The 14,787-nt window shown below is 39.2% G+C and overlaps 1 protein-coding gene across 5 annotated transcripts in view; it reads right to left on the minus strand.

Annotated features, from left to right (window-relative positions):
- The window catches only part of LOC148870000 (Peptidase C13 family), a 47,708-nt gene continuing 32,921 nt past the window's right edge, over positions 1-14,787 (minus strand). For all 5 annotated transcript variants that reach the window (XM_088969357.1, XM_088969354.1, XM_088969358.1 and 2 more), the window contains 4 exons: positions 4,262-4,343; positions 684-869; positions 460-602; positions 1-345 (listed from right to left, as the gene is read on the minus strand). In XM_088969357.1, coding sequence (XP_088825483.1) covers positions 462-602; positions 684-869; positions 4,262-4,343 — 409 coding nt within the window. In that variant the 3' untranslated portion in view covers positions 1-345; positions 460-461. The remainder of the gene's footprint in view (positions 346-459; positions 603-683; positions 870-4,261; positions 4,344-14,787) is intronic.

Genomic DNA, 14,787 nt, shown 5'->3' on the forward strand with positions numbered 1-14,787 from the left:
TTAAAGGAGTTAATGAGAAAAATAGATTTTATGGTGTGTTGTTTTGTTCAATTTTAAAATTAGAAAAATTCAAAAAAACAAAACAGAAAAAAAAGATTAATGCCTAAAGCATGAAAGTACCAGCTTGGTACATTCAGTTTTAATAAATAGATATAGATTGGCCTGTCCATGTGAACTAGACATCAATCAACCTTCCACTTCAACTAGCCTGTTCATGTGAAGTAGAACTTTCTCCAACAGAATCTAAATTGGGCATTTGAGTGCACTTGAAGATGGCCAGAACTCCACCGAACAGCAGATGCTACTTATACTCAAGAGTTGTGTCTTGTTTACTAGGATAGAGATCTATAAAGAAAACAAGACAAAAAAATAAACCATCGAAAGCCCCCAATCAAGACAAAAAAGGCATATGTACTTGAATAATGAGTAACATAAGGTAAACACACGTTAGATTCAGACCTTCATCGCCACAACCAAGTGCTAGCTGCCACTAACGGAATTATGACTACCAATCCGTAGTTCACAAAGGTATCAGCATCTTCTATTTTTTCCACTACTGTCTTGTGCAAGGTGCTCCATATGCAGTGGAAAGAACAAACCTCCTGCAGAATTTATGTTACATAGATAAAACGTCAAACTATCACAAAAAAGATGAGGGAATATGGTGAAATAGAAAACTTTACCTTGTTGAAGTCACTTATTTGGTCTTGATGGTATGCACTTAATGCTCTTCTCTCTGCCCGGCTAGCTTTTAGATCTAATGGTGCTTTAATTTCAGCTTTGTCAGTGCCTTTGACTGAGAAGCCTCTATATGCTGAGTCTGTGTGAATCGTTTCCATCACTGAGCCAAAGAAATCTGTCACAGGCACCTACAAGTGAAGTCTATGAAAAGTTACCTTAGTATTCAACTATTCATCAAATAAGTTTAGAATACAAGGAGAATACCGAGGTGATTGTGTAAATTTATGTTGCCTCCACCTACCACCCATACATCCCCACTGCTTATCTGAAATATTTGTGTGGGTCCCACAGTGCTTATTTATTACTGTAATTAATATCAATGTTCCTAATCAGTTAAGGGTGACATGCATTAATTACATGTTGCCTCAGTATTCTGAGATTGCAAAGGAAAATAAAGTCTAAAGACTAGAAATGTAAAGGGCTCCGGTCTGGTGAAGCTAGGTTAGACGCATCACAGTCAAGAGACTCATACATCCCCACTGTTTATCTGGAATATTTGTGTAGGTTCCACAGTGCTTATTTATTACTGTAATTAATAACAATGTTCCTAATCAGCTAAGAGTGGCATGCATTAATTAGATGTTGCCTCAGTATTCTGAGATTGCAAAGGAAAATAAAGTCTAAAGACTAGAAATGCAAAGGGCTCCGATCTGGAGAAGCTAGGTTAGATGCATCACAGTCACGAGACTCGGACATGGTCAACAACAGGGGGATAAAGACAAGACAAATGAAACAAAATTGATATCAGTATATGAAAGAATGCTATCTAATAACCTATGATGCTTAGATACTTGTTCTCAACTTCTCATCCCTAGGATAATTGTGTCAGACATGGTAGAGACCTGATAGGAAACCAAATATTGCATGCACATTATCATTATATCATACACCCTAGTGTTAACATGTTAAAATATGGAAAATGATATACTTTAACAAATCTAATATGGAAACCAAATATTGCAAGCAAGGTCGTCCACGTTAGAGAGCCTCTCCTTGCTCCAAACCCCCCACGCTGCTCTCTCCTTGACTCTCTCTGCTTTCCTCCTCCCGCCACTCTCATTATGCTAAATCAACAAGCGCTCTCTATTTATTCCCAACCCAATTACCTAAAAATACTTTTAAAATTCCTCTCTTAAGATATGTTCTCTTAGTCACGTATCATATTACCCCGCTTCCCAATCAATTCCTAAAATCTCTCTCACCTAAAATATCTCTATCTACCATTTTCTCCTAAAATACTCTCTTTGTTTTGACTGGTGCACATCTCATAGAGTCTCATCCCACACGTTTTTTAATTTTGTGGAGTTGATTGGAAAGACGTTTCCTTTCTCTTATTGATGGGCTGGGGTGCCAAGGTGGTTTCTTAGGGAAAGTGGGGAATTAAGTTACTTCAATAGGTTTATTTAAATTAGTAAGTTAAATATGTTCACCTTAAATAAATTAAATGAATACTACTTAATAAATTAACAATAATTAAGTTTGACTGATTAGTTAAATTCACTTAATTTCAATAACTAATGAATTATAATTTAAATGAGTTGACTAATTAAGTTAACTTAATTACCTTCATTAACTAATAAAACATTCTTAAAGAAAATATTAATTCTTTGAGATTAATATTAACTTTAACTTCAAAGTAAATTGGTCAACAATAAGGTACACAATGTACAACCTCTTTTATTCACCTTGCATTTTTTAATCTTTTTTTGGTAAAGTAGGAAATCAGCACATGACCACTCTCGCTAGGCCACTTCATATTTAGACCTCTTCATAAAACATCAATCTACTCGACAAAACCAACTAAGTTATTGATTGATGTTTTAGTAACGACTAGAATTAACATATTTGGTGTTAGATTATGGCCTCATACCATCAAAACTACCAAGGAAGAACAATTATAAATAGATAAGAAAGAAGAGTTTTTCTTGACACACCTGGCCTAGAAAAATTAAAAAAAAAAGAAAAAGTTCAACTCAATTTGCATCGAATTCATGTTAGGGTAAGATGGGACTACTAACATGCATGGGAATATGGGATGTTTCATTTTTTACTCTTATACAATGGTTCCATCTTCGGTGCCAGTGGATTGCCTTAAAGACTACCTAAGTAATTTAATTTAAGTAATTAATCTTTCTGCCAAGTAAAGTATTAATTTAACTTAATAATTTAATTATCTTAATCATCGTCAATTTCATTTAATAATGCCTGTGCATTGCATGGGTGCTTACTATTTATTAAATATACTAATTAAATATTCTACTTATTAGATTAGAATCTTTTTTGATAAATCTTATTAGATTAAAAAAATTATTCAATAAAAATATATAATAACTAGGAAAACACAAACCAACAAACTGATGGTGGCTCAGTTAGATTCTCTGACTTTGTAGCGGAGACTTGAGATCAAATCCCATAGCCATAAGGATTGGGGGGTTATGGATTTGGAGGATGGACTGGCCCCTTTCTGTAGCCGCATGAAGAAAAAAAATGATACAAGCCAGCCTGGTCCAAAGGTAAATGTCATGGTGCCCCTTCTGCATCAATATATTCCGACTTACGTTAATTTATAATTTCTCCCATTATTCTTTTCCGGAGGCAAATGATGAACGGTTTACATTTCCTTTTAACCTCTTTTATCACCACATTAAATCGGGTTTTCCCATACATCGCACGGGGACCCACTAGTCATATGATAAGAAAAGTCTGTTCAAGAAGTTTTAATTTAATTTGAGAAGATTGAGAAATGAAACTTCAGCATCAAAAACTAAATGCAAAAAGCAGTATGCAAGGATGTTAAATGGGATATCTGAGCTCATGACTGTCCGGGATCTTAGGAAATGGGTAGTCATGTCCTCTTTTCCCATATCTATATGCTTATATGGGCGTCATAGATAAAAGCTAGTGCAATTATCAAATAAAATATTGGTAAGCTCTTAATAAAAAATGAGACTCTTGGGTCTCAAGTAGGGGTGCAACTGTGCAAGTTAGGTGGGGTTGGGTCGGGTTGAGGTCAACCCTAACCCAACCCGAGTTATTGAACCCCCAACCAACCTTTTTGGGTTGGGTTGAGCTCAGGTTGGCCCCGTTTCTTAACTTCATTATGCTAAACTGTTCTTATTTCTTAGACTTAGATTAGTGGATTAAGTTTTAACAATTTTAGCATTAATATATGTACAAGAACAAAAATGCTTTAGGAATACTGAATTTACGCTGGACTAGAAATTTGTCTCCAAACTTAAAATTGTTGATGCATTTACTCAGGGATGCATAATTGCATGCATAAATATACAAATACACATTTATATATTAATTATACATACAAATTGAAGATGTGTCAGGTCCAGGTTGGGTTGCACAAGGGCTCAGCCTTTAACCATAACACAAACTTCAACCTGACCCAACCCAATGATCCAATCCAACCCCTTTTCTGGGTTGGGTATGGACTATCTCAAGCTACAAGAATTAGCACTTAAATGATGTAGAAACCATCTGAATAAACCACCCGTAACTTCATACTAACCTTGTCCAGTGGCCGTTTGTATAAATCTGTTCGGTAATATGCAGTGGACATCAATAGGCTTGGATTATATGAATTGAAAAGACTGCATAAAATCCAAAGAAGGGATAGATAAGATCCAATGATGAAATCTGGGACAAAATAACGTGATCTAGTAAAGAGCAATTGAAGCAGAACAAAGGGCCAGATAGCCAAGGCAAATCTTGGTTATGTATTTGAAACATAAAAAACATAATTTTTTTAATCAGTAACAGAATGCGATAGATTCATTAATTATCAAAAAATTACAAGGGGTTACGGGGTTTCTATTAAATAGTATTTTGTGAAAATAGCCTCTGCCATCTCACCCCAATTGAAGTATTGTATGATTGAGCCCAAAACATCGGTTGCCTGCTAGCCTATCAGCCAAGCTGTTGGCTGATCTTTGTACCCATTGAACTTTTTTTTTTTTTTTTTGTGGAGAAGAGGTAACATCTTATCATTCGTTGAGCAAAAAAAGAGGGGGGGGGGATGTACATGAGAGGATGCACAAAAAGAACAAAACAAAGCCAAAGGACCACCGAAATTACATAGGCATTGTGTCTGCACTGTACAAAAAAGTCCACTCCACCCCTGTTTTAGTAAAAAAAATCAGCGATAGAATTCAGCTCCCTTGGTATCCATCTAAAAAAACAGGAAGAGGAACATAGCTTGCCAATCTAATTGCAAAGATGGGCCAGCCTCCAAGGCCCCCTTATCAAAATGGATTGCTCAGCCAATAGAATCACTGGAGTCCCCCTTAATAACGAGAATTGATTGGACTGATTTGGCAATACTCAAGCCAGTCAGCACAGCCCTAACTTAAGCTTCAAATGCATCAGCAGAGACAACCAGCCAATTATAAGTCCAAATAACATTACCAGCTCTGTTCAAAATAAGCCTCCCCCTATACCAATTACCAGCTGAGAGAGGAAGACCTGAGATTGCGATCTGCAGTTGCCATCAAACATCAGGATGAAATCTTACTCCAGCTTGGAAGTGAGAGGATGGCCAGGTAGACTGTCAACATAAGAAGAATGCAGAATTTCTACCAAGTTCCAGTCAAGGTCACCATAGCTGACGCCTTTAAACTGATTAGAGGCGAGCAACCAATAGAAAACACAAGAAAAGATTCTCACTCTAAGAGTTTCTAACCTAGTCAATTTATTCTCAAAATTTCTTCTGTTGTGCTCTTCCTAGATACACCACATAACTTTATGGATTATGTTAATGTTTTGGTTAGCACTGGTTCAGTTCTAGGTAAGAAACAGGAGAGAAAGAGAAGAAAATACAGAGAAACGACTGTAAAGAAAAATCACCCTCTCCCAGCCAACCACTTTCTTATATATATGTTTTGGACTTTGATATACAAAGAATCTTATGTCCCTAATTAAGTATGGGAAACAGAACTTAAATTGAGATAAAAGAGACAAAGCAACTATTAATAACGGAATATAAAGAATAAAGTGTCCTCTTGACCGCCAACTCTAACATTCCCCCTCAAGCTGATGACTATATGTCATATAATCCCAGCTTGTAACATATGTAATCCACTCTTTCCCGACTCAACCCTTTTGTAAACAAATCTGCCCACTGGTTTCCTGAATTCACATGTATTGTACTTATCTCTCCCCTAAGTGACATTTCTCTTATAAAGTGGCAATCAACTTCTATGTGTTTTTCCTCTCATAGAAAACTGGATTAGAAGAAATGCAGACTACAATTTGGTTGTCACAGTATAACTTCATAAGGCTGTCAATTGAGTATCCCATCTCCTGCAAGAGATTATTCAACCTCACTAGTTCACATGCAGTGTATGCCATGGCTACATATTCAGCTTCAACACTATTTGCTGCTACATTCTATTTCTTGCTCTTCCATGTTACCAGATTCCCTCCAAGAAAGGTACAATACCCTATAATGGATCTTTTGTCAGATACTGAGAGAACCCAACTAGCATCTATGTAACCTTCTATCTCAAGACTCCCTTCTGTCTTGTAAAACAAACCATGACCTAGAGTTCCCTGCACACATTGCACAATCCTTAGAACTACATCCCAGATTCAAGGATTCTGCATAAACTGGCTTACCACAATAACCACAAATGATATCTAGCAGAGTAATAGTCAGGTAGTTTAACTTAATAACCTTCTATATCTCCCAAGATCTTCAAAACTCTTCACTTGCATTAGTACTTAATTTGACATTTGGTTCCATAGGTGTTTCAACTGGGTTGGCACCCAATAGTCCTGTCTCCTCTAGCAAGTCAAGAACATACTTTCTTCGGCACGAGTTAACATCATGCCTCGACCTTGCAACTTCTATTCCCAAGAACATACTTTCTTTGTAAAGGACAACCAAACTATTGATCAAATTCTAATTGCTAATTAAAGTGTTGAGATGAGAATGATTAGAAACAAGGGCTTCATTTGCAAATTGGATCTAGAGAAGGCTTATGATTTGGTGGATTGGGGTTTTTTGCTTGAGGTAATGAGGAATTTTGGGTTTGGTGATGGGTGGTGCAAATGAATCGTAGGGTGCATTAAGACTTGTCATTATTCGATTCTGGTGAATGGATCTATGGTGGACAGTGGACCACTTTCTAGTGTTAAGAGGTCTTAGACAAGGGGATCCCCTGTTGCCCTTTTTGTTCACATTGACTATTGACATGTTTGCAAAACTTGTGACTAGGGCTGATAATACGATTTTGGTGAGGGGTTGGAAAGGTAGATAGGAATGAGGTGCCTCTTACTCACTCACAATTTGTTGATGATACTATTTTATTTTGTGAAGGTGGTAATCTTGGGTGGTAAGGATTTGAAGATGTTGGTCCAAGTTTTTGAGCAGATATCTAACCTAAAAATTAATTTTGATAAAAGTTGCCTTGTGGGTATTAATTTGAATGAGAGGGAGATTAAAGAAAGTACATAGGTTTTGGGTTGTGAGGTGGCTCAATAGCCTTTGACCTATTTGCGGTTACTGTTGGGGGATAATTCGAGGAAAAGTAATTTTTGGAATCACGTGGTTAAAAGGTTCACAAAGAAGCTAACATCTTGGAAGAGTTACTTATCTCTATGGGGGAAGAATTACGCTTATTAGGTCTACTCTTGCTAACTTGCCTAGGTATATTTTGTCAGTGCTTAGGATTCCTCAAGGGGTAAGTAGAAAAATTGAAAATTTGATGAGAGACTTTCTTTGGGAGCCAAGTGAGGGTAAGAAAGACCCTAGAGTAAGGTGGGAAGTGGTACAAAAGCGAGAAGTTTGGTGCATTAGGATTGGGAACATCTAGGAGAGGAATGTTGCTTTGTTAGGGAAATGGAAGCAGAGATTACCTAGGATAGAGACAAGCTATGGAGAAAGTTATCACCAGTATTCATGGGCTTGCAGTAGATGGCTTGGATTCTTGGATTTTGGCTAGGGCCTCTAAAGCTTCTCCTTCTCCCTATAAGTCCATCCATGCAAATTTTACCATCCTTGCCATTTGTCAGGTATAATCCTTATTTTGGAAATTGTGTCAAATTTTGGGATCATGTGTGGTTTGGATAATTCTCCTTTGAAGGAGCTATTTCCCTCTCTCTCTATGTCATTTCCAATTGTAAGGATGAGCCTATTTCTTCTTTCATTGTGCCTTCCAATTTGCCACCTGGGTTTGACTAGGACTTGGGATTCAGGAGAGGGATTTGTGAGTTGGCAATGAATGTTGTTGTGTCTATTCACCAAAGGTTTTTTTTTTTTTTTTTGGATCCCATTGAAAGGGATAGTCCGGGAACACCTTTTCCTGTTAAGGAGGTTTGGAGCAAGCCTATCTCACCTCGTGTGGATGCTCTTTGTTGGGAAGCCTATCTGGAGAGAATTAACACTTTCAATTTTCTTCAAAGAAAAAGACCAAATTGGTGTTTATCCCCTAACCGGTGTTTTCTTTGTAAGGCTAATGGTGAGTCTTGCTACCACTTATTAATTTCTTGCCTTTTTATTGCAACAATATGAGAATGGTTTTTCTCTTTGTTTGGGTGCAAGTGGAACCCCCCGCCAAAGCGATGCTTGTTTGCCTCTAGCTTTGTTAGTTGGTTGAAGAAGAGGGAAAGATATTTATGGTGATGTACAAGGGTGTTGTGTGTTGGATAGCATGGGATGAAAGGAACGAGAGGATCTTTCTTGAGAAGAAGAGAAGTATGGATGTCATAATTGAAATCATTACAATTAGGGTGATCCACTAGGTGAAGTCTCTTGCTGTTTTTGAAGGAATCCTTGTAGATGATTTGGATTTGGTGAGGAATTGGTAAGTTGTTGTTGACTCAACTCCTAGTAAGGGTGTGGTAAGACCAACTTGGTCCCCTCCTCCATGTGGCTTTATTAAGCTGAATTTTGATGGAAGAATCATTGTTGTCTACTCAGGATCGATTGGTGTTGGAGATTCTTTGAGGGCTAAAATAGTAGAAAGCCTTATGTGCTGATTTCGGCCAAGCTTCTTGTGAAAGGAAGAGTAGAAAGTTGGGGATTTCAGCAAGAGATAGAGGAAAGGGAAGAAAAGAGAAGAAGGTCGACTAGGATAGATTAACATGACCCTAGCCGCCAGCCCCTCATTCTATTTATAATTACCTTAAGTATGAGATATTACAAGGATGCCCTTAGTAGGGCGACAACTCAAACTAAGTAATTACAGCTCTTTAAAAGATAAAAACTAATGGGCCCAAGGCCCAACATCTTAATTTAAAAGAAAATAAACTAAACACAAGTCGGCCCACTCAACACTCCCCTTCAAGTTGGGAGTAGATGTCATACATCCCCAACTTGCGTAGATCATGCTCCAGCTTATTCTTTGCAACACCCTTTGTGAGGACATCAGCAAGCTGCAGATTAGAAGAAATGTATGGAAGACAAACTTCTCTAGAAGTTACCCTTTCTCTGATAAAATGTCTATCTACTTCAATGTGCTTAGTTCGGTCATGCTGGACTGGGTTATGAGCAATATTAATTACTGCCTGCCCACTCAACACTCCCCCTCAAGTTGGGAGTAGATGTCATGCATCCCCAACTTATGTAGATCATGCTCCAGCTTATTTTTTGCAACGCCTTTTGTGAGGACATCAGCAAGCTGCAGATCAGAAGAAATGTATGAAAGACAAACTTCTCAGAAGTTACCCTTTCTCTGATAAAATGTCTATCTACTTCAATGTGCTTAGTTCGGTCATGCTGGACTGGATTATGAGCAATATTAATTGCTGCCTAGTTATCGCAGTATAGCATCATAGGTTCTTCTGCCTGAACACCGATTTCTTCCAACAGAGAACGGATCCAGAGAAGTTCTGAAACTCCATGTGCCATGGCCCTATATTCGGCTTCTGCACTTGATCTTGCCACAACTGTTTGTTTTTTACTCTTCCATGAGACTAGGTTACCCCCAACTAGGGTGCACACTCCTGAAGTTGATCTTCTGTCATCGAGGCATCCTGCCCAGTCCGCATCTGTATAGGTCTCTAGCTTGAGTTGTCCATGATCAGTAAACAATATGCCTCTGCCTGGATGTCCCTTCAGATAAGCAAGGATCCTGTCAACTGCCTTCCAGTGCTGGTCTTGTGGAGCATGCATGTATTGGCTCACTACACTCACTGCATAGGAGATGTCCGGTCTTGTCATGCACAAGTATAGTAGCCGACCCACAAGTCTTTGGTACCTCCCAAGGTCCTTTACTGGTTCACCTTCTGATGCACTGATTCTATGGTTCTGATCAATGGGGGTGCTAGCTGCCTTTGTTCCAAGTTTCCCTATTTCTTGGAGAAGGTCCATGACATACTTCCTTTGAAAGATAAAAATTCCATGTTTCGATCTTGCAACTTCAATGCCTAAGAAGTATCTCAGTTCTCCAAGGTCCTTAATCTCAAATTCCTTATGCAGGTTCCTCTTCAGACTATCATTCCCAGTGACAACAATATCATCCACATAAGCAATTAGGATTGACACCAAGGATCCCCTGTGCTTCACAAACAAGGTGTGATCAGATTGAGTTTGAGTGTAGCCAAAAATAATCAGGGCCTTTCTGAATCTGTCGAACCATGCTCTAGGGAATTGTTTCAAGCCATATAGTGACTTCTTCAGCTTGCATACCTTTCCCCCTTTAGCATTATCATAAAAACCAGCTGGAAGATCCATATACACCTCTTCTTGTAGATCCCCATTTAGGAAAGCATTCTTCACATCCAGTTGAAACAAGGGCCAAGAGTATGAGGTAGCAAGAGAAAGGAGTATCCGAACAGAGGTCATCTTTGCAACTGGTGCAAAGGTCTCTAGATAATCAATGCCATAGGTCTGTGTGTATCCTTTTGCAACAAGTCTTGCCTTGTACCTCTCTATACTTCCATCTGCCTTATACTTTACTATGTAAACCCATCTGCATACAACTGTCTCCTTGCCTTCTGGTAGGTCCACAATCTCCCATGTCTGATTCTTAATCAAAGCCTCCATCTCTTCTTGCATAGCTGTCTGCCACTCAGGTTTGGAGAGAGCCTCACTAACACCCTTGGGTATAGACACAGAATCAAGAGAAGAGATAAAAGCACGGTAGGAAGGAGAAAGTCCACTATAGGATAAGAATTGTGATATGCAATGAGCAGTGCACTTCCTTTTCCCTTTTCTAAGAGCAATAGGGAGATCAAAGTTATCTGTAACAGTGTTAGTGGGACCAATGAGAACTGAAATAGTAGAGGGATCAAGAGGAATACTTGGATCTGTATCAACCGAATATGAAGTCTCCAAGGGATCGACAAAAAGTGGTGTGAGTTTTGCTGTAGTGGAATCAACCTCCTTATGAAGTCTTTGCCGTAATAATACTGTGGGACGGAACGCAAAGGGAGTGGCAAAGTAGGTGACATCGGATGGTTGTCAAGCACAATAGTAGACACAGGAACTGGAATTGGGAGAGGGATAGACTGCTGACTTACTTTCCCAAAACACTCCCCCTAAGAAGGATTCCTTGAGAAGAAGTATGTAGATTCGAAAAAGGTGATGTCCATAATAACAGAACGGTTCCCAGAGACTGAATCATAGTAGCGGTACCCTTTTTGATTCTCTGCATATCCAAGGAATACACATTTCTTTGCCTTGGGATCAAGCTTCGAACGGTAAGGACCAAGAATATGCGCAAAGCAGACACACCCAAACACCCTTAGAAGATATGAAACATCTCCCCCTGAGGAAAAAGAAGGCTGAATAGAGTGTTGAATCCAAGTATACGAGAAGACATCCTATTAATCAAATATACTGCCGTGAGAACAACATCACCCCAAAAACGAACCGGAACTGTCGTTGTGATCATCATGCTTCTTGCCGTCTCAACAATGTATTTGTTCTTTCTCTCTGCAACACCATTCTGTTGTGGACTGTAGGAGCAACTACTCTGATGGATAACACCATACTCCAACAAATATGAGGCAAGATGTCTCTCAAAATATTCCCTAGCATTGTCAGATCTGAACATCTTGATTCTAGTTCCAAACTGTGTTAATACCATCTGATGGAATTGCCTCACCAAGGATGGTACCTCATCACGTGATTTCATCAAGTAAATCCAGGAATATCGAGAGAAATCATCCACAAATAAGAGAAAATAGCGATAGCCGCCCATAGAGGGAACATGATAAGGGCCCCACACATCTGAATGAATAACATCAAAAGGAGAAGAACATCTTTTATTACTCGGTTTAAAAGAGTGTCTACAATGCTTCCCAAGTTCACAACCTTCACACTTCAACCTTGACAGACTCACAGACTCAGACAGTTTTGGAAACAAAGAACTTAAAGAAGAAAAAGACAAATGACCCAGATGATTATGCCAAAGTATAATCCAATCCACAAGTTTTGACTCACTGTCCTTGCAAACATGATGACTTTGGTGAATTGGAAGAGTATCCAAGAGGTAGATTCCATTCACTTCACGACCACTCCCAATCGTCCTCTTTGAATCCAAATCCTGCAAAATACAATGTCCAGGAGAAAAAATTACTGAGCAATTCAGATTCTTAGTCAAACTACTAACAGATAACAAGTTGGTGCTCAATCTAGGAACATGGAGGACAGAGGGTAAACCAATGGAATCATTAATCTTGACAGATCCCTTCCCAGCAATAGGAACATGGGATCCATCAGCTGTGGAGACCCTATCTCTGCCAGAACTGAGCTGGTAAGAGGAGAAAATGGTGAAGCAACGGGTCATGTGCTCTGAGGCTCCAAAGTCTATAACCCAAGGAGATCTCTCCTTACCTGAAGCAGAAACATAGTTTGCAGTGACATGTGGACTACTTGTGTGGGCAAGGGAGGTAGAGTGAGTTCCACCTGTGCTACCTGTACCTTGTTGTCCGGTTGCGGCTGAATTGGAACTAATTGTATCCCTCTGATTCAGAAGTAACCCAAACCACTCAAGCTCGGCCCTTACTGTAGCAGCTGCAACAGACTCCAAGGCAGCTGTAGTAAGGGGGGCCGGAGTGTCACCAGTAACTGCCATATGTGCATTTCCTTTCTTATTCTTCAATCTGGTTGGCACAAGATGTGGGTGAAGCTTCCAGCAAGTATCTCTTGTATGCTTTGGTTTCTTACAGTAGTCACAGACTAAGTCCCTTTTGTCTTCCATCTTGTTCTCATTGCCATTCTGTTTAGGTTTCACAGCACTTACCATAGCAGACTGATCAGACATGAGATTCTTCATCATTACATCCCTCCTGCACTCATCTCCTAACACGAATGCATATGCTTGGGAGAGAGTGACACTGTCCCTGGAAAGAAGATGTTGTCGTGCAATGTCATACTCAGGGTTAAGGCCAGCAAGGAATTCAAACACCCTATACTTCTCTAAGTGTCTTTGATAGGTAGCTGCATCCTTAGTGGTTTCCCAAGCAGAGGTCTCTAGATGGTCAATCTCCTACCGTAGGGTCTTAAGGACTGAAAAATAAGCTGCAACAGATATATCTCCCTGCCTAGTAGCAATAATCTGATTTCTCAGTTGATAAGCCCTAGCAACATTCTCCTTCTGTGAATAGGTCTCTACAACCCCATCACATATCTCCTTAGTAGTGTTTGCCCATAAAAAGTTTTTACTTGTATGTGGCAACATAGAATTACACAACCATGTCATTACCATATAATTTTCTTGCACCCACCGGGATTTTCCAGTTTCGGGTTTTACCTCTTCACCAGTAATATACCCCAATTTTCCACAAGCCCCAATGGCCATCTTTGCAGATTGGGACCATTCCAAGTAATTTGTACCATCCAACCTAATTGTAGTAATGGTTCCGACTCCGAAGGGGTCTCCAGCACCTCCTCCCACTGGTCCCATTTCATTCCCGGGCTTATATTCAACTCTGTGTCCCACCATGTGTCTCAAAGAGGAACATAAAACAGTTAAAAAATGCAACAAGAATAAACAAAATACCTTCTGGAACCAACAACACTCCTTTGGTGTCATTGACTTTCTTTCCACAAAAGATTCCTTTTCAGTGGAATGGGGAGAAGAGAGAGAAGAAGCAACCGCCCTCTCTAGAGGCCTCCAAACAACATGGAACTTGAATCGCCCCTTACAAAAAACCCAGAGGAACCCTAAAAAAATAGGGCACCACTACCTAGGTAAAAAATGAAGAGTCCAACAAAATCAGGACTCTTCCCCTTTCTCCAGTTTTTCCTAATTCTGATGAGAAACCCTAGACCAGCTACAGGGCATACAGATGCATCAAGAAAATCCAAAAACTAGGCTTACCTGAAAACTTCGATCAACCTCTTAAATCTCCATGCAGTCGGCCGATCTAGGGCTATAGGAACGAATCTCTTCAAGAACCTTCAACCTGCTCTGAAACCAAGTAGAAAGCCTTATGTGCTGATTTCGGCCAAGTTTCTTGCGAAAGGAAGAGTAGAAAGTTGGGGATTTCAACAAGAGACAGAGGAAAGGGAAGAAAAGAGAAGAAGGTCGACTAGGATAGATTAACATGACCCTAGCCGCCAACCCCTCAATCTATTTATAATTAACTTAAGTATGAGATATTACAAGGATACCTTTAGTAGGGCGGCAACTCAAACTAAGTAATTACAGCTCTTTAAAAAATAAAAACTAATGAGCCCAAGGCCCAACAACATCTTAATTTAAAAGAAAATAAACTAAACACAAGTTGGCCCACTCAACAAAAATAATGGCTGTGTTGGAAGGTCTTCAAAGGGCTAGAGAGCTGAACATTCAAATGCTAGTAATTGAGGGGGGCTCAAAGTAAGTTATTGAGTAGTTGAAGAAGGAAGAGGTTGGATGTTGATGCTATATTAATAATAAAAGGAGTACTTGGCTGTTTCGGAGAATGAAAATCAATGTGCAATGAGTGAAAAGGAATGCTAATTCATTTGCTGATACAATAGCAAAGAAGGGGGTAGGAAAGGATCATTTATTTTGGGCTATATTGTAATTTTGTTGTTTGTATTTAGGAGAGTTAAGAGAGTTTATCTCTCCCCTTATCCCCTTTGTACACTTTTCTTTATTA

Source organism: Nelumbo lutea, chromosome 2 (genome assembly GCF_056320005.1).
Source record: "Nelumbo lutea isolate HS-2025 chromosome 2, American lotus-T2T, whole genome shotgun sequence".
In the NCBI taxonomy this organism is placed as follows: Eukaryota; Viridiplantae; Streptophyta; class Magnoliopsida; order Proteales; family Nelumbonaceae; genus Nelumbo; species Nelumbo lutea.